At 46.0% G+C, this 21,452-nt stretch overlaps 1 protein-coding gene across 1 annotated transcript; it reads right to left on the bottom strand.

Annotated features, from left to right (window-relative positions):
- Positions 1 to 1,609: 1,609 nt before the first annotated feature.
- Positions 1,610 to 3,178, bottom strand: LOC145394539 (zinc finger BED domain-containing protein 5-like). The gene has a single exon (XM_080268374.1). The coding sequence runs from the start codon at positions 3,176 to 3,178 to the stop codon at positions 1,610 to 1,612; it is 1,569 nt and encodes a 522-aa protein (XP_080124500.1).
- Positions 3,179 to 21,452: the final 18,274 nt, after the last annotated feature.

Below are 21,452 nucleotides of genomic sequence, written 5' to 3'. Positions count from 1 at the left end.
ACGGGAAGCCGGCCTAAAAACACTTAGCATAACACTTTTCGACTTCATTCTATGAGACAGCTGCAAGTTTCCTGCTTATATTTTGACACATCTGGTGCGTCAGAATATTTGAGTGCCTGCTAAGAAACCCACGTGCCCTGTCTTCTCTCGGTAAATTGTCCTTAAACTGTCCGACATGTCCCTGTTAACGATCCAAGTGGTCTTTTACAAATTTCCGTAGGAAGAACATACCAAACCCAAGACCAAAATCCCCAAGGGCAGCAATGTTTTGAGCAATACATTCCTCTTCAAACTGCAGCAGGGATGTCTTCCGTCCTACCCTCCCAGGTTATTTCTCCCTGACACGACTTGTTGTAGTGATGTCTTGGGGATACATGTTATGCAACGTATTCCGGGTCCAACTCCTTGAACTCGGATACTGGCACGGACTTGGGTTCTTTTGTTCGAACCGGGCTAGAGCATGCAAAGAAGGGACAGGGCTCAAACACAGGCTAGCCAGTCATACACATATATTACCTTACAAACAAGTACAGTGGACTTTACACAATTAGTACATGAACAACATTATATATGGCACAAGTATGGTGTATCTCACAACACTATGTATCAAAGGGGAGACAAGTATTCCATAGGGCTATGACATCATAAATTATCACAAATACAACAGAGGGGTCGTGACATTACAACTGGGGCACAGGGGTGTGGGGGGACGCAATATTACGCACAGCAGGTATTGTAGGTGGTGGCGACCATCATCCACTCACTTGCTCCTTAGCCTTTATCATTCTTTTTCTGTGCCTGCCTTCCTCTCTTCCTATTTCTCCCATCTTTCCTGTCACTTCTTATTGCTTTTCTTTCCTTTACAGGTGGCTTTACATTGAGTAACAAGCCTAATGGTTTCCTGTAAGCCATGAAACCATTTACATCGCTGAGTGGTAACCATATCACCAAACCATACGTGTTCCCTACGTGTCAACAAGTGGGTTGGTGGAGGGTTAGTGCCCCTCCCCGTGAAACAAATAACTCAAAGTCAAATGGCCACCCCTTACGGGATTATGGCGCCTGGCAATAGATAGATAGATAGATAGGCACCACAGAGACAATGCTATAAAGGGGTCACAAGTGCTACACAGGGGTCGTGACATTACAATTGGGCACAGGTGTTACACAGGGGTGTGAGGCACAACACACATAGTAGGCCACGCACAGGGCGACACAGAGGTTACGAGTATTACACAGGGGCCACTATAATATGGACAGGGTATCAATATTACACAGGGGATATACACATACACAGAGTACGTGACACTTCAAGGAGGGTCACAGCATTACACATGGGCACAACACCCTGGATGGGGGGGAATGGGGTTCACACAGGGTCTATAGCAGTGGTTCCCAACCTTTTTCTGATTGAGTACTACCTGGAGGTCCCATACAGTCGCCTCGTACCACCAGGTTCCAGAAAAACTCAGATCGATAAGATATCAATTTATTCACAAGTAGAACACACAAATAAACTAAAAACAAAGTACACAATTTAATGCGAGGGCTGCATCTGTTTCTTCTCCACCAGCTGGTCGATGCGGGGCATAACTTTGCTCACAGCACATCAGAAATCATGCCCGGGCGCAGCAAGACGGTTCCGGCTCTTTGATTTAATGGTCATCATGGCTGAGAACCCCTGCTCGCACTCCCACGTAGAGGGGAAAATCAGTAGCTGGGGAACAGCATGACGAGCTAGTGTGGGGTACGAGGAGGCCATGCTTACCCAGAAGTTCATAGGAGAGCATTCCTTGTGCTTCATCTTTGCTGTCTCATCAGCCTGGATATCTATGAGCTCCTCTTGTTCCCCGGTCCAGACAGGCAGATTGGCTGGATCAACGGAGAACGGATGGGTGATGTAGGCACAACATGTCAAGTCAGGGAAGTAATACATCAACTCAGTCTTGAGCAGTGAGAGGTGATGGACGATTTCTTGGGAAAATTGATCATTGGGCTCGCTCTCAAGGGTAGTCAGGAGTTCGAACATTCCGTATCGTTTCCTTTCCACGTTCTTGATCCAGAGGTCCAACTTCCGGACAAATGCTCCTAGCTTCAAGATGAAATCTGAGACAGAGCAGTTGGGCCCTTGGAATGACAGATTTAAGTGGTTGAGGGCCCCCAAAATGTCTGAAAGGTAGGCCAACCTTGAGATAAACTCCTCGTCCTCCAGATCTTTTTGAAAATCGTGTTTTTTCTCCATGAAGAATACGAGGAGTTCATCCCTCAGTTCAAAGAGACGTCTCGTTGTATTCCCCCGGGAGAGCCAGCGAACCTCAGTGTGGTAGAGGAGACAGATGTGGTCGGAGCCGAAATCTTCACAGAGCAGTTTGAACAGCCGAGTATTCAGGGCGGATGTTATGACGAAATTCACGATTTTGATAACTCGGTTCAAGCATGATAACTTCGGAGGGAGCACCTTAGCGCAAAGGGCGAATCTGTGTATGAAACAATGGACAGTGGTGGCGCTTGGTGACACAGCTTTCACATGGGCCTGAAACTCTGACTTTCGACCGAGCATTGACGGAGCCCCATCTGTCGTGCATCCGACTAACTTTCCCCAATCCAGTTCATTCTGCTTCAAGAAATTGTCCAAAACGTTGAAAATATCCTTTCCTTTTGTTGTAATGGACAGTTCTTGGCTCAGCAGTAGCTCAGTCTTCACAGTATTATTCTGTGTGAAGCGGACATAGACAAGTAGTTGACAGCAGTTGGCGACGTCTGTCGATTCATCGAGTAGAACGGCAAACCCAAACTTTGAGGCTCTCACTCCTGCAATCACTTGGTCAGCAATGTCGCTTGACATTTCCTCGATACGGTGCTGTACAGTGTTGTTTGAGAGGGAAACACTCTCCAACTTCGCCACCGCCTCCTCTCCAATCACGTGTTTGACCAAGATCTTTGCCGCTGGCATGACGAGAGACTCTGCAATGGTATGCGCCTTCATGTTTTTGGCCACCAGAAGAGCAACTTCATAGGATGCTTTGACAATCCCTGCCCCTTTCTGGTACATCTGGCCAGTCTTGTCCAGGCGCTGCCGCTTCACGTTCTCGCCAAGTCGCTGGAAGTAGGTCTGATCTCGGTCCTTCTTGTCCGCGTGGTTCGTCTCAAGATGACGTTTGAGTAGGCTAGGTTTCATGGACTCATTGGAAAGTCTTCATGCAGACCACACTCTGCAGAAGAGATTCTCCTCCACGTTCGATTGCTATGAAACCATACTTTATGTATGTCGGGACATACTTTCGCTTCGGCATGTTACCAAATCCTGTGGAAAAGAAAAAAAATATGAAAAATAATTAATCAAGAAATAAATAAATACAGAAATAGAAAAAATAAACAAAGATACAATATAACAACAAATGAAGGGAAATACAGACAAGGGCTTCTTGGTTACTTACGTTACTAAGTGATAAGACACATACACGTTCACAGTATGGAGGCAGCGGGATAACTGCCAGCTCCAGACACCAGTGGACCGTTACGTGACGTTATAATAGTTGCCAAGTGCCGACAACTAACTATTGCATATGACCCCGAAAGTGCTCTCGTACCATCTGGAAGGCCCTTGCGTACCACTAGTGGTACGTGTACCACAGGTTGGGAACCACTGGTCTATAGCATTATGGATGGGACACGAGTGTAGCACAGAGTCGATGACACAACTGGTGGGTGCTGAGGCGCACAGAGACTATGTTGCAGGTAGGCACAGGCGGCAGCCTGGTGTGGGACGAGGGCCATCAGGGGTGTGCTCCCGATAGGGGCACAGGTCTCGGGCGGCATAATCAGGAGTCCGGTGTAAGCTAGAGGCCGATGTGGTGGCCAGCCCTTTCCTGGCGGGGGCCCTGGGAGTATGGTGGCCTTCAGGACAGGGGCTGAACAGGGCTAAGAGGCGTGCTGCAGAGTGCCTGCCCTTGACCGTGGTGGGGGGTCCTGGAGGAGGGTCTGGGGTGGTCCGGGCTGGTCCGGGCCTGGGGTTGGTTGTGGGGTGCCCCTCGAGGTCTGAGGACTGCAGTCCGGCTGGGAGGAGAAGTTGGTCAGGCGTTGTCTGCAGCCGCTTGCCCTAGGGAAGTCCATCAGCTGCTGGGGGCGTTGGGGGCTGGGCTGCAGGGACAGGACACCCAGGCTCACAATGGGTCCACTCCAGATACTCTCGGACGGGGGCCCTGTTGGGAAGCAGTCTTCATTGGCCTTTTGTAGAGAAGGGGGAGCAGGAGGGGCTTCTCACTCAGCCTCTGGAGGGGCAGGCTGAGCAAGAGACGGCGCCCTTGTAGGGAGCCTCTTGGGCAGTGGAGGAGGGATGACTGGTGGTCTGTTCCTCATCCTGGCAGGTCCAACAGACCCTACCAGAACCCCACTCTGGGGCAGAGGAAGGAGGTCCGGGGGACATTCCCGCCTGGTAGGTCCAGGGGACACTACCCAGGCTCCCTCCCAGGGTGGTGGACGAAGGAGGTCCGAGGGATACTCCTTCAGGTTGACAGATCCGGTGGACACTGCATGTCAGAGCCCCACTCGTCCCGGGGACAGTAGGAGGAGAAAGTCCGGAGGACTTGCTGGCTTCTGTGACAGGTCTGATGGACTCAACTGTCCTCCTGCTGTCGGGGGAAAAGTGCAGGTGGGGGATGGCCAGTGGTCTCTTCCCCGGTGGCAGGTCCGATGGACTCTACCATGGGCCCGCCTCCTTCCTTGGGACTGCAGGTGAAAGTCGTCTGACTGACGATCTGACATACCTGCTTCCGAAGGTGGGTGGCAGAAGAAGGATCCGAGATCATTGGATGCTCCTTCTACAGTAGATCCGATGGACACTGCTGTGCTGCTGCTCCCCTGGGGAAAAGTAGGACTTCGAGGACCGGAGGTTCTCTTCCTCTATTGGAGGCAGGTCTGGTGGATTCTGCTACCAAGGGCCTACATGAGACTGTCTTAGAACAAGTCCCACCCCGAGTTTGGTGAGTGCTATTCCCGTCAGAGGGTAATGCACCTGGTCGATGCACTTCTCGTGGGTCTGTCTGAGTGGAATAGGGGCATAAGACAGCTGGGGATATGGGCCGGTGTAGCGCGGGACACCTGTAAGCCTCCCCGTGGCCTCCTCTTGGGGTGGGTGTCACCTCCCCATGTCCTCCTCATGGGGTGGTGGTGTCGGGGTCGCTCTGTCGGGTGGGTATTTCAATACAAAACTTCTTGGCTGCATGACGCTGGCTCATTCCATCTCTTACTGGAGCAACAGCCCGTGTCATGGTCTCAGGAGTGTATTGGACCTTGGGGGAATAACAGTTCATAGAGTGATATATTTGGTGGATGGGTGAAGTGTGGTAGAATTACAGGGTACATTATTGTGTATGGTGGGGGGTATTTGTGCAGTGGAGAGTACAAGATGGAATGGAGTACTGTGGAGTGGGGGTCAGTGAAGTTTGAAAGTCCGTGATAATCGGGCTGTACTCCTGTAGTGTGGACTCGGAGTGCTTGTAGACCGTAGACTGGAGTGGTGGGGCAAAGGAAAGATTTTAAGATTTGTATGTCTGTGAAAGTCTACAGATGTAACACTCAAGGTGTGATAGTAAGATCAGAGGCTACACTGCCAACCTTTTACGGGGTAATGATGCTGCTTAGCTATGTCGTGCAGTCAACTCCCGCGATGATGCAAACTACACCCCTGCTACACCTAATGCTACACCCCTGCCACACCTAATGCTGCTACACCCCTGCCACACCTAATGCTGCTACACCCCTGCCACACCTAATGCTACACCCCTGCCACACCTAATGCTACACCCCTGCCACACCTAATGCTGCACCCCTGCCACACCTAATGCTACACCCCTGCCACACCTATAATGCTACACCCCTGCCACACCTAATGCTGCTACACCCCTGCCACACCTAATGCTACACCCCTGCCACACCTAATGCTACACCCCTGCCACACCTAATACTGGACCCCTGCCACACCTATAATGCTACACCCCTGCCACACCTAATGCTACACCCCTGCCACACCTATAATGCTACACCCCTGCCACATCTAATGCTGCTACACCCCTGCCACACCTAATGCTACACCCCTGCCACACCTCTAATGCTACACCCCTGCCACACCTATAATGCTTCACCCCTGCCACACCTAATGCTGCTACACCCCTGCCACACCTAATGCTACACCCCTGCCACACCTAATGCTACACCCCTGCCACACCTATAATGCTACACCCCTGCCACACCTAATACTGCTACACCCCTGCCACACCTAATGCTACACCCCTGCCACACCTAATGCTACACCCCTGCCACACCTAATGCTACACCCCTGCCACACCTAATGCTGCTACACCCCTGCCACACCTAATGCTACACCCCTGCCACACCTAATGCTACACCCCTGCCACACCTATAATGCTACACCCCTGCCACACCTAATGCTACACTACTGCCCACATCAGATGTAAAATTAAAGCAACACTTTGATCACTTTCTACACTCCCCTCCCCCCGTGTACACGACCGCAGTGTTAATTCTTTGCAAAATACCGTTGACATAGCAGTGTTAGATGACCCTATAACTCTGGTCTCACATCATATTAAAAGACAGGTCAGCTCTGCAACTGTCTTCCTCTGCCCGTATTTCCTACCGCCTATGACCTCCAGTGTAGGTAGGTAGGTAGGCAAGTTAACCAATTCTCCTAGTCCTTCATGTATGCTACAGGTCAACTCTGGAACCGTCTTCCTTTGTATTTCCTATTGCCTACGACCTACAGTCTTTCAAACACAGTGTGTCCAAACATCTTGAAATGAACGGATCTTGAATTTGGCTCTCTATTATCTTATTTCCAGTTTTACCTGCGGCAATAGCCAGCAGACCAATGAATGGCCAGCGTTTTTCTCCTGCTGCTTCTGGCGGATTTGTTAAAGAAGCCTTTGGAGGCATAAAGGTGGTACCGTATTAGATAACTTGACATGGAGAATCCACATCTGCCATCAGCTGACACCTGAAGTGTTAAGGCACCTCCAGAATCTGGGTAGTGGATCTCTCTCTTAAGAGAGAGATCCACCACTGCAAACTGAAACAAGAGCCTCGCCGCAGGTCCCACAGCATTTCTACTTTTTTATTTTTTTTCCCTAAGAGCGCACAATCCTACGGGCTTCCAGCCTTTGGTTCCTTCTTCCTGACATGAAAAAAAGATGTCAAGTTCATCCTTATTAATCAGTTTCTAGGTTTTCACAATTCTGCCATCATCATAGGCACTGAATATGGGTACATGTTCTGTAGGCATCACTACATCAAGTGAGTGGATGATGGTTGCCAGCATCTGCCACTGCCACCTTAAATAATACTAAACTGTAACAACAGACTAACAGTAGACTATGGGTAAGTATTCAGTCGAATCTCAGGTAACTTCTTCACACACACACACACACACACACACACACACCTATACTAACGGGAGATATCAACAAAAATATAAATTGGAATACTCTGGATGTTAGAAGCTATGAAAGCTGTTGGGACCAAAAGCTCCTGGATCTTATACAGGAGTTTTCCCAACACAACATGTAAAGGAAAACAGCAGCAAAAGAGGACTTGATCCATCAGTACTAGATCTTTTATTTACCAGGCAAGACAATGAAACTGACAACATAATTTATCACCCTCCTTTTGGCAAGGGCAACCATGCAGTGTTAATTTGTAATTTCAGGATAGCATATGATATAGTTAGCAATAATAAAAATTACATATTAATTACAAAAAGGGCAACTGTCATGACCTAAAAAGGTACTTTATAGAAATAGATTGGGAAAAAGAAATTAAAGGATAGACTGGGAACAAGAAATAAAAGAATAAGATATAAATGTCATATATAGGAAACTATGTGAATTTTATGACACAGGAGTCCAAAAGTATATCCCACGACACAAAGAAACAAAAATAAAGGTAAAGAAATGGTTCCATACAGAGTCTACAAAAGCAAATGAGAAAAGAGATTTGCTGTGGATCAGATATGAACGACATAATAGCGAGAGAGCATATAATAACTACAAGCAGGCAAGAAATGATTAAACAAGGATAAGAGAAGCTCAAAGGCAGTTGGAGGAAGACATTGAAAATAAAAGTCTTGATCAGCCAAAGCTGTTTTACAGCTACAGACGAAGTAAAACTAAAGTCAAAGATAAAATACAGTCCATCAGGGATGAGGAGAAAATCTTTATCAGTGAAGAAGATGTGAAGGACTTAACAAAAAAATCCATTCAGTTTTTACAAAAGAATGTAGATTTGAGAGAGATGATAAGGAACAAGCACACCTACACATATTAACAAATAAACATATATTGGAACAAGAGGTCTAGGAGATGAGTAAATGAAAGAGAAAACAAATGGTCCTGACGAGATCTCAAGTTGGGTGTTACATGTGCAAAAGAGTTAAGCAGACCAATACATTTAATATCCAAGGAATCCTTAAGTACCTTAGGGTGGATGGTGGCAGGTCTTGGTGTTTTATACTCTTTTAAACTTTTAAGTTTGCTATTCATAGTCCAAACAGAGGCGTTAATGAACAGTACAGAGCCCTCAAGAACAATTTCTTGAGAGTTACTGATGTAACATGCGGTTGGACAAGATGACCACCAAGACATAAAGTAACTTGGTGGTGGGATGAGGGTGTAGACGCTGCAGTTAAGGAGAAAAGAAGGCTTTTCCGGGAATGGAAGAAGGGTGGTAGCAAAGAGGAATATTTGACTGCCAAGCGTAGGGCTAGAAGAGAGGTATACAGGGCAAAGTCTGAGTCACAGAAACTATTACTTGATAACCTAAATCATGGGGAAAGGAAAAATATGATATTTAGGGTGGCAGTGTTATGCTGGGTGTTTTTAGGTCGACTTCTCGTCCTAAGAACACCAGCGACTGAGCGGGGTCCTCTTTCCGGACCGGAAGTAAAGCACCCACAAAGGAACAGGACATAAAAACCAGGCAGTATACCTTAACACATCTATTGCCTTAATTCTACACCGTTACAATATAACACAGAGTGGTATTGGATATACAGTAGACAGGGACACAGAGTTAGCCTTTGACACCAAGATTCACAGTTACACAAATTCTAGACACAGTATTATACATGTACACTTATGTTATTAGTTATAATATTGCGATACCCGTGTTTCATCTTTAGGCAGAATATATATTTAGTTAGATGCACTGGAAATGAACAAGGTTAAGAGTCCGTGGGGTGAATACTACTATAACTAGACAGGGTGCGGATCGCGACACTTGATGTAGTCAGTCGCGGCGGCACTTATATACAGACTTTTTGATCCTCCCGCGCACCCTAGTCTCCGTTCACAGTTACTGTAAGTTCTCTTATTTAGGACTCTCGCAAGTACTATAAGTTCTCTTACTTAGGACTCAGGCTATTTTCTGTTCTGCCGGGTATCGGGTTCTTATAGATTAATGGTAACTGTCACTGGTTTTACACGGACCTTCACTTGGTCACTGTTCACTGTTATTTCCCCCTGGGTTGTTCTCGGTACAAGGGGCGTCACCATTTACCCGTGTGTCCTGGGTATTAATCACTCTAGTCACTGCCCGGGTCCTGGTCGTCGGTGAGGTGCAGGGAGGCCCTCCTGTCTGGGAGCCTCGACCTGAGGGGAGGCCCTCGTACTGGAGCCTCGTTGGTGGGGTGCAGGGAGGCCCTCCTGTCTGGGAGCCTCGACCTGAGGGGAGGCCCTCGTACTGGAGCCTCGTTGGTGGGGTGCAGGGAGGCCCTCCGGTCTGGGGGCCTCGACCTGAGAGGTGGCCCTCGGGACTGGGGCCAAACAGCTGTAGGAGGCGGGCCTGTCGCCTCTGGCTCCGTGGGGTGAGGGAGCCTGGGATGCCCTCGCCTGGAGGCTGCTGGTCGGACCTGGGGGTCCTGGGACTGCGGTCGCCTGTAGGGAAAGGCGCCGACAGGGTTGGGCTGCGGCACCGTCTCTGTCTGGTGTCCGGCAGGAACAGAGATTTCCCAGGGGTAGGAGGTAGGGCCTGGATTGGGCCTTGCCACCACAATGGCAACACCTCCGGGGCAACACTCCCGGATGGTGACAAAGGGCATCACAAGCAGACGAGAGGGAAGGGGTCGGCCGCGCAAGGGACTTCCTGCGTCGGGAGTGCTCTCAGAGCCATGAATGAAGGGCGTACAGTGGCCGCTCCTTCCCCGTCACGCACAGTGGCCGTGAACGCGGTTCCGTGACTCCTAGGGCACACAGCTGAAGGGCGTACAGTGGCCGCTCCTTCCCCCGCACGTAGAGTGGCCGTGCTGGCGGCGCTGCTCCCACAGGAGGAAAAGGCAGGAGAAAGGTACACGGAGTCCGTGTCCTCTCCGGTACGTACTGAGGCCGTAGCCTTGGGTCTGCTTACCCTGGTACGTACTTTGGCCGTAGCCGTAGGCTTAACCGCCCTATGAGAAGCAACTGAAGGGCGTACAGTGGCCGCTCCTTCCCCGTCATGTACAGTGGCCGTTGACGCGGTGTTGCTCCCGTAGGAGAGCACAGCAGGAGAGGGATGCACAGAGGCAGCGCCCTCCCCGATGCACACTAAGGCCGTAGCCGAGGGTCCCCTTACCCTGGTATGCACTTCTGGCCGTAGCCTTGGGCCTCCTGCCCTTGGGGTGGTAACTGAAGGGCTTACAGTGGCCGCTCCTTCCCCGTCACGTACAGTGGCCGTCGACGCGGTGTTACCTAGTCCCACCCCGATTCTGGTGACGTCTGTCCCGCTCGCAAGGTCATTGCCTCATTCCGCTCACCTGGTGTTCGGGTAGTTGTGGGGAAAAAGGACTCAGGACAGTAGTGTCCCGGTGGCCCTCTTGTACTGGGTCACTAGCCCCACCGTTGTGTCTTCCTGGGGTGGTGGTGTGGTAGCGGCGGGTATTTTAGGCAGGTCAATTGAAGAGGGATAATCGGGATATCATAGGTGAGCAGTGTGTGAAGAATGATGAAGGAAGGGTAGTGGTGAACAGTGAGGATATTAAAGATGCATGGAGAGAGCATTATAACCGGTTGTTGAATGAGGAGTTTGACTGGGACAGAGAAGGTTTGGAGCCAGCAGATCCAGTGTCTGGCCCTTGGCCTTTGATTGATACTGCTACTGTGAGTGAGGCAATAGGCAGGATGAGGGTGGGGAAGGCAGCAGGTGTGTCTGGGTTGACTGCCGAAATGTTGAAGGCCTCAGGCGATATAGGGGTGAGTTTAGTCACTGACCTGATAAATAGGATTATTTATGAGTGTGTTGTCCCAGATGATTGGCTGAAGAGTGTAATTGTAAATGTGTATAAAGGGAAGGGTGATGCCCTGCAAAGAGGAAATTATAGAGGTATAAAGCTTTTAGATCAGATAATGAAGGTAATGGAGAGAGTTTTAGAAGGTATGATTAGAGAAAGAGTGAATATTGATGAGATGCAGTTTGGGTTTATGCCAGGTAGGGGGACCACTGATGCTATATTCATTGTTCGACAGCTTCAGGAAAAATATATTGGTAGGAGAAGGGATCTTTATTTTGTTTTTGTTGATTTGGAAAAGGCCTTTGACAGAGTCCCTAGAGAGGTGGTGAAGTGGGCAATGAGAAAGCTTGGCTTGGAGGAGTGGCTGGTTAGGATGGTTATGGCTATGTATGTGGGTGCTCACACCCAGGTAAGAGTGAATGGAGATTTGAGTGATGAGTTTTCCGTGAACATTGGTGTGCATCAGGGGTCAGTCTTGAGTCCCATGTTGTTTATTATGGTACTTGAAGCCTTTCCACGTGACTTTAGAAACGGACTCCCGTGGGAGTTGTTGTATGCTGATGATTTGGTGTTGATTGCAGAGAACAAAAGGGAGGCGGAGGAAAGGTTTAGGAAGTGGAGAGATGGTATGGGGCAAAAGGGTTTAAGGGTAAATGCAGATAAAACAAAAGTGATGATATCTAGGGTTGGTGGCGGTACTGTCAAAGACGCGGGAGAGTGGCCATCTGCAGTTTGCCACAAGGGCGTGGGAAGTAATTCCATCTTGTGCGGTGTGTGTGATAAATGGGTGCATAAGAGATGTAGTGGTATCAGAGGTAGACTGCGAGATAATGCTGATTTTATGTGTACGGCGTGTCGGGGTGAGCTGGTGGAGATTGTCAGACGTGAAAGGATTGAACTTGCTGGTGAATCTCTTGAGTGTGTGGAAGAGTTTTGTTATTTGGGAGACATGTTGTGTGCTGGAGGTGGGGCTGGAGCTAGCTCTGTGGCTAAGGTGAGAAGTGGTTGGAAGAAGTTCAGGGAGCTGTTGCCTCTCCTGACAGTGAGAGGATTCTCCCTATGTGCTAAGGGGTCTTTGTATGCAGCATGTGTTAGGAGTGTAATGCTGTATGGTAGTGAGACCTGGGCAGTGAAGGAGGAAGATATTCGCCGGCTCAGACGTACAGAAATGACAATGATTAGGTGGATGTGCAGTGCGTCCCTGCGTCCAAGGCCTGGAGGGGCTGGGTTTACGACGGAAGAGTTGTGAGGTAGGATGGGACTGGAATGTATTGGTGCTGTGATGAGGAGAGGTAGATTGAGATGGTTTGGACATGTGGAGAGGATGGGGGATGATAATTGGGTGAGGAAGGTGAGAAGTGTTAATATTGAGGGTGGGGTTATGAGGGGTAGACCGAGAAAGACATGGGATGAGGTCATTAAGTGTGACCTCAGGGTTAAAGGACTGAACAGGGAGGCTGCAATGGATCGTGCAGCGTGGAGAGCCGCCATTAGGTGACCAAGGCCGACACATGCAGCATGTTGGAGCCTTTAAAAACGAAAACAAAACAGGAGCTAGAGGATTGGAAGACGAAGTAGGGTGCAAGGATGGGTCATGTATGGTCACTGGACATATAGTAGGAAGGATGTTGAGGCCCCAGTGAGGGGAAGCAGAGGTTGGGTCATGACTCACCCAACGCCCCCAAGGGTAGTGGAGGAGGTATACGAGGACACTGCTTGGCTCAAGATGGCACCCGTGGGCCCGTGCTGCGCCCACCTAATAGTGCCTGCTTGACCCTAGCCAATGCATGACCAGCCAATTGATCCAGCAGGGCCACACTGGACTGGCTGTCTTACCCCCCCCCCCCACCAAAAAAGCGTGTTGCCCACCAAAGGGAAATGCACCTGCCCCACAGTGGATTCAACTCACAGATAGAGGGGCACTGGGAATATATGGGACACCATGCACAGCCATCATGTGAGGAGGCAACAGTCCTGCCCTAGATAGCAAAAAGGCAGGGACTAGAAACATCACCAGGAAGCATCACTACCTGGCGTGGATAGGAGAATATGAAGGAAAAGGCAAGAGTAGAAGAAAAAAGCCTCACAAAATTAGTTGAGGCAGCAATAAGGACCCAATGAGAGGGGAGAGGGTAGATCAGAGTAAGGTACCTCGTCATAGCTCCCCCTCACAAGTCAAGTCCCAATCGACATCTTCTAAGTCCCCCCCCCCATGACAACAACGAATAGGGAAATGGAGGGGGGGTAATGAACAGGAGTGGGCTCAGGAGAGGCCCTTGATGAACTCCTACATCAACACAAACTTTGTTGCATACAATCCACCACTCTTAATGAGGTTTTAGCTCCCCCCAGTCATCACCTCTCAGCTTCTTCACACATCATTATACAATCTCTCTGCCCATTATGAAGAAAGTCTCCTCAGAGCACAAAGACAAAAATACAGCTTCCTCTTGACAAAAAGCTTTTCCTGAAGTTGGCTTCTGTCAGTCCTCTGCCCAACACAAAACCAAACTGCATCTCCTTTGCTCTCTCTCTTCTTGATCAAGCACATTGTAACTCATTCCAAACATTTCATTTTACCATCTAACCGTTCAGGCTGCTATAATTACTTGATTTTCATGTGTAGTTTTCAAAGCCATTTGTCTTCTACCATTTCACATATACTGCTCAATCTGAGGTGATGGTGTATCCAACAGAGAAGGGTAGTCAAAGTCTGGTAATAATCTGCAGGCTTTATAATATGTGGTTGTGAACGTGTGACTCCTGCTACAAGTCAGGCAGTGGTGCAGGAGGGGGACTGTGCTCCGGGGGTAAAACTATTCATAACACACAAACCAATGCATATTATACTGAACCACAATTTTGAACATTTTTACAAGGTTTCCGGTATGTCAAACATAACATAAAAGTCTCCTGATATTTACAGACAGACTCAAACTATAGCAGTGATCTTTGGCAACATTTCAACTTTTCTATTTGACTGAGCCTAATACACCCAGGCGATATAACCTCTATGAATAGTTTTATCAAGAAAAGCATGACAGCAGTGTTAAGGAAGCTGGAAAATATCACAAAAGCAGGAAATCTGGCTGTAGACATCATTTCCTAACACTGTACCAGGACAAGCTGACTCCAATGCAAATCTCCTTTCAAAACTTGCAATAAAAAAAAATTAATAATAATATACAAGTTCATTTTTTATATTTGCTGAACACCATTTCACCAAAAAGCACATTGCGTATGGAATGAATGTTTCCAATGGATAAAATCTGGTTTGCATTTTACACAGGCTCACTTAAATCCTTACACACTATGGAATCTTTCTACATAAAATACAAAGGATTCTATTTGTAAATGAATATCGAATACTGCCACTGGTTGCCACTGCGATGGTAGAGTAGTGTTATATATAGCTATCATCATTCCTTCTCACCACAGTATCATGAATATATTCCACTATTTACCTCTATACCTGAAAGACAGTCAGTCTCAGTGACTGAAAGACTCCAAATTATAATTTTCATGAACTACTATATTTTCAGTATGCAAGATCCAACTTCTTTCCCTGATAATGCCTTTACAAATCACCTTGCATCTTGGCTGGTGAAGGTAATCAATTAAATATTCATTGTCTAACAACTGCACACTCATTACCCAATACCTACATTATACTACCGTATAAAAGTTGCCTGCTGTTCTGATTAAAAAGTATTTACAGTACTACTGATGACTGCACACACCTCGGGTATTTATAAGGTAATGTTCATACTATAGGTGTTGCCATCCAGCCCATGGATAGTACTATACTTCCAAAATTATATACCAATTAAACATAATGTATAGTGCTTTCTTTTTCTGTTGCGCAGCACACTGCACATTGCTAGGAGTTGTGCTTCTCCTGCCAATAGACACAGACATCCACAAACCTGTACTACAAACCAAACACTAAAAACCAAGGTACCATCATATAATAATACTGCTTAATTACAATAAGAGAAATTGAAAGCTAATAAGAGAAAATGAAAGACAAATGAATGGCAGTACAGCAGTAGCAAGGGCTGATACTGGGAGATGTGTGTGTACCACCTGTTTAACAATGACAGCCCTATGTAGCATGGTTGCCATTACAATACTGCACCAAACATTTTATCAATAAGTTTTTCAAAATTATGCTGCATCCATTATCGTGCAGCATCTCTTATACTGTAAGCTATAACAACTTGGCACCAGCTCATTCCAGAAAAAATAGAAATTTCAAGACTGTGTCTACGTCGGCAAAACACATTCATTAATTTTTCATACTAGATATGAATTTTATCATCATCATCAACCGTTTGAATATCCACTGCAGGACCGGCCTATCTCCATCGAAGTCGGGACGATACAGCCAATGTATCTCTACCAAGTGGCTTAAGCTGTCTGATAGAGATTGTATGTAGGGTGAGAAGTGCTTGTGAGTGTAATTGTAGCATTGTAGTGGCTTTGGATGTGTGTGTAGTCTGTGAACCAAGTGTAATCGGCCCAGGCAAGCCGACTGGGTGCAAGCATTCCTTGTAGTATGCGACACTGGTTCAACCACAGCACCCCTTATGTCTGCCAATGCAGTACATGGCCGGGTGAACACTCCCAAAGTTTACTACCCTGGCGGCGCGCGAACCCTGGCTCACCCGTGTACAAAACGCACACTCTACCACTGTACCACAGAGGCTCGATATGAATTTAATATACTGTATATATATATTTTTAGTTACAGTTATGATAAGGTCAGTTTTTACTCTGATTCTCAAAATGGTTATTATTATTATTCAGTCAACACAGCTTCCATTTGTCAAATTACTGGCATCAGATTTATGTACACTCAGTCTACGCTCAACAGGTTGTGTGTTTCTTCCGAGCAAAGGATTAGGTGTGAGTTTCATGTCTTCACATACAGTATTACATGGCCAGCTGAATAGAGTTTTCATAACCCGGCCACAGCCGGCAGAATCTAGTGTTTGTTAAGTCCTCAGTGTGTACTGGATCATCAGTACAGGCAGTCCTGGTTATAAGTCATGGATGTGTTCACAATCACAACTCCCTTGACTAAACTGATACAGCAGGTGGCAGCAACTGGCACACAGTTTAACAAGCAGCACCAATGCAACTCTGAACAACAGAACTTTGTTTTATGATGAACCTGTGTATCATGAATCACTTTACCATGTTTTTTTTTTTTTTTTTTTTTTTTTTTTCTCATATAGGTGGGTCCTGTTATAGTTGGATATGTTAATGAAGAACTGCTTGGATAGTGAAGACTTGTTTAACGGAATGAAAAACAGGATAGCAAAAACTCTTATAATGGAGTACATAATTTGTGGGGAAAATGGGGTTAGGTTAACTGATCATGTTTGCATCACTGAATTTGGGTCTAAACTGCCTATTCTCTATCAATAGTTTCTTGTGTAGCAGATGCTTGTATAACAGGACCTGCCTGTACAACCATTAGGATCCTGTATGAAGCTTCACTGGCCAATGTTCAGTTACTATTTTCATTTATAGTCATAGAAAACTGAAGCTTATAGCCGTTTGCTGCAAGATGTCCCTTGAACTGTGTCACTGTCAGGTGTGTTTGTGTCAGTGGTGGAACAACAGTGTGGTGTTGCAGTTCAAGCAGCAGCTGAAGTCCAGTGCAATGAAATAACTACCAGTTTAGGTGAGCTGCAAACTTGTCTTTAGACTTTGCTGCGTAGGTGACTCTTGGCCCAGAGAACCCATGTTATAACTGCCTTGATATACTGTATAATAAATCAGTATGCAGTGGATTTTATCAAACCCATCCTCATCATTAAAGAAGGGTGTGCTGTATGCAATTCTACTGCTGTCACAGTGAACATGAAAGCACGAAAGCAGACTTATGCCAAGGACTGACTGTACTAATGACAGGGCAAAACAAAATAAATCCAGAAAAGGTGCAGGTGTCATTTAGCCAGCTGCATCCTTCAAGTCTTATCACACAGGCACAAGTTTCCTATAAATCAAAATTATTTCACCACCTCAGCTGACTGCACGACTATGTGAATGTACAGGATTTTATGTCTATGTTATTGTTAAAACCTGACCGTGCATTCAGCTCCGAGTCTTTTTGGAGTGCCTATGATCTCCAGTCTTTAAAACGCAGTGTGTGCAGGCATCTCAAAATGAATGGATCTTGAATTTGTCTCTCTGTTGTTGTTTTTTTTTTTTTATCTTGGCAGGAACAATCTTGCAGGCTTGTGGCCTTTGGTTCCTTCTCTCTAGCATAACAAAAAATCATCATCATCATCATCATCATCATCATCATCTAATCTTGTGTTGCCCCATGAGAAGCATAGGAGCCCAGTGCTAGGCAAGTTGGTCCTAACAGTTAAGATGAGAGTGACCAGCCATAAAATAAATAAATATCATCATCTGGAAGTACCAAAAATAAAAGTAAATACCCTGCACAGTACAACACAAGTTTTGCACGGTACATAGTGAAATTCATTTCTGTTGATCCCAAAAATAAGATGTAAAGATGTAGAAGCAATATGTGTCTCCAGATTATAATAGTGACCCTTCGGCCTTCCACAGACTCACAAACCACTTCAGTCTGGTGGTCACCTTTCTTCTTGCCGTCATTGCTTCTGGAACAGTGCCGGATAAAATACCACATTCCTAGTCTGGCATTTACTGATTTGTCATTGATTTGTCATTTTTTCCTATACAGCAGTGTGTGTGTGTGTGTGTGTGTGTGTGTGTGTGTGTGTGTGTGTGTGTGTGTGTGTGTGTGTGTGTGCAGAGGAATATGTACATGTTCAGGCTGAAGCTTACAGAAAATTAACACAGTGTAATAATCCCTCCATCCATTTTAAGTGCCAACTATGCATCTAAGTTACATACAGTATTACTTAATCTCTGTTCTATCCTTACTGCATCCTATGTCAAGAGGAATATGCTCCTAATGTAGAAGAATAATTAACAATTACATCAGTTCATGGAGTAATTAGACGATTCTCCAAGACAAACTATCATAACTACTTGGAATGATATGATTGCATGTACCACCATCACCCCACCAACTCATTACGATAATAATAATTGCCAAACCTTCACCATACACTAAATATAATGTACATTTGTGGTCACATATGCCTAGTTGACCCAAGGTGGATGGTATGGATACTGTCTCGCTGTGAGAAGTGTTAATATTGGGGGTGGGGTTATGAGGGGTAGACCGAGAAAGACATGGGACGAGGTCATTGAGTGTGACCTCAGGGTTAAGGGACTGAACAGGGAGGCTGCAATGGATCGTGCAGCATGGAGAGCCGCCATTAGGTGACCAAGGCCGACACATGCAAGCATGTTGGAGCCTTTAAAAACGAAAACAAAAACGATAAAGCTGAAGTAAATGTGGTAACTGCTGTCACTTTCACTGGTGTTAGTGTAGGTGCTGCATGCGGCATGTGTTAGGAGTGTAATGCTGTGTGGTGGTGAAACCTGGGCAGTAAAGAGGAGGTTTTTCAATGGCTCAAACATACAGAAATGACAATGATTAGATGGATGTGTAGTGCATTCTTGAATGTGAGGCCTGAGGAGGGGGATCAGCTGGGATTACAATTGAAGAGTTGAGAGGAAGGATGGGACTGGAGTGATGAGGAGGGGTAGACTGAGATGGTTTGGGCATGTGGAGAGGATATAGAATGACAAATGCGTGCAGAAGGTGAGAACCGTGAACATCAGGGGCAGGGTTGTGAAAGGCAGATAGAAAAAGACCTGGGTTGAGGTCATAGTGTGACTTCTGGGACATGGGACTCAATAGGGTGACTGCCAGAGATCGAGCAGTATGGAGAGCCGCCATTAGATAACCAAGGCTGATGCATGCAAGCACGCTGGAGTCTTCCTAAATGATACAGTAAGATATGATACGAGTTTGTCTGGCCAGTGGTGTGACATCCATACCTTCCACCTCTGATGAACCACATACATATGGCTGACATTGTACATGTTTCTCAACTTTCACTTGGAAAAACATATGGCATTAGATAACCCTTCAGTGATTAACATTTTAGAGAGCACTTACACACTATACTGTACATGGTGTCATAATTCTCACCCACCATTAAAACACAATTAATACTTAAGCACAAACACAATATAACCAGTAACAGGAGCTCCACTATACTAAGTCTCTTTTTACCCCATCCCCTTTGCATTCTAGCCTTCCAATACATTCAGACTCCAGTCTTAAAATCGTAGTGTCATAAAATGAATTGCACAATACAATTTTTACCTGAAATTGTATACCTTATTGGCCAGATTGTCAGCAGTCAGCAATGTTTTACCCAGCAGAATCAGGCATGGTTTCAATAGTAATCCCTGGCATTACTGCTGATACAAGTGCATGGTTTCAATGAGCTACGTCATTCCATTAATCTACCTCAACTCCCACCCCATCCCCTAAATGGAGAACGGCTGACTGTGGGAAAAGGACAACTTCAGCCTGCAGTCCACTGGGTCTGACTACCTGATAAACCCCTTTATGGATGCTGAGTCTTGGGCCACATGACAGCACACACACAAACTATCATGTGTGTGATGCCATGTTGCTGTACAGATTGGCCATCTAGAAAAGATTGAGGATTGAAGCCAGCTACACAGATTGCCATGATACATTCTTCTTGTCTCTAGATTACTTCACTCAGCTCCTCAGACTTTTCAAACAGGAGAGTGCCTCTTTTATGCCCTTCAGTTTGAGAGGTATTTTCCACACTGCATGTCTGGAGGCAACAAGAATACCTCAGCCAGCATCTCATCCCAGTCAGAGGTACAATGGCAGTACAGCAAATCCATTACATCACTTTCGTATCAGCTCCGTTACACATGAAAAGAAGGAGTTCTTACTGTACTCCACTTCTCTGCTACCCTGCCATAATGATTACTACAGTTGGTGGTTTTCATCTGGTAAGGATCCCTATCCCTTTTAAGATCACACTGGAGGACAGATCTGACTAGTAACCAAGGAGACTCATTCCTACCTCACAACTTAGGCCCATCACATTTCAAGCCAGCCTGATTTCCCAGTAATAGTAAAGTACCAGTAGTAATCTTCAATTTGACTCTTTTATATTGCTTTCGTTTTTTTTTTTTTTTTTTTTTTTTCCTTGGAAGGAACGGTTTGCAGACTCCAGGCCTTTGGTTCCTTCTTTCTTGCATAAAAAAAAATAAAAATAAAGTTGTGTGTGCCAGCTTCATTCGGTTAAAACAAACCAGAGCAAGCTGTCTGTATTTCCTACTTCCTATGATCTCCAGTCTTTCAAACGCAGTGTGTCCAGGCATCTCAAAATGAACGGATCTTTAATTTGGCTCTCTTTTGTATTGCCTTTTTTTTTTTTTTCTTAGAGGGAATGGTTTGCGGGCTCCTGGCCTGTGGTTCTTTCTTCCCTGCATAAAAAACAAACCAAAAACAAAACAAAAAAGTGCAAATGCAACTTTGAGTAACATCACAGCTCCATCGTGAGGCCAGCAGAGACAGTTAATCATGAGCCGCTGCACCCTAACAACATGCATAGCACTACCACATCATCAGTAAATTAACTACAATGGTAAAATTACAGTACATGATACTTATAGGCAAACTGAGCAAAACAGAATTACTTTTGTATACAGAGTTCTTATACGTAAGGATTAATACTGCACTTATGACAAACTGTTATGTACATTAAGTAACATCAACATAAATGCATTACAAAGGGAATCCTGCCAAGCCAATACAAACACTGAATTCCATTAATCAATACAGTTTTTATTTCAATCACAACCTCACTCCTTCCTTCTGCCCTTGCAAGTCCAGTAAACACACAACAACAGCACCAGCAAGAGGTAAATATCATCAATTCTTTACCAGCACTGTGACATGTCTGCCACATTTCTCATTCCTCCCTTCAACATCAGAAAGTAAACTTCCTTCTCAGGCTCTTTTCCTGGGCGTCAAAGCTGCATTTAAAAAATAAAATAAAAAATCAATCAATCAATCAATCAAGTAACATCTTCCACTGCCCTAGCAAAGCATCGGAAAAGATGTGATTTCTTGGAAGAAGAAATTAAGTCAACAAAACTGCCCAAACTATGATGAACACACACATACACACACACACACACACACACACACTCAATAAGATAA

Source organism: Coenobita brevimanus, chromosome 27, assembly GCF_032717465.1.
Source record: "Coenobita brevimanus isolate Jiangsu-jjx chromosome 27, ASM3271746v2, whole genome shotgun sequence".
Lineage (NCBI taxonomy): Eukaryota > Metazoa > Arthropoda > Malacostraca > Decapoda > Coenobitidae > Coenobita > Coenobita brevimanus.
Note: the sequence above shows the minus strand (reverse complement) of the source record. Positions and strands in the feature narration are given on the sequence as shown.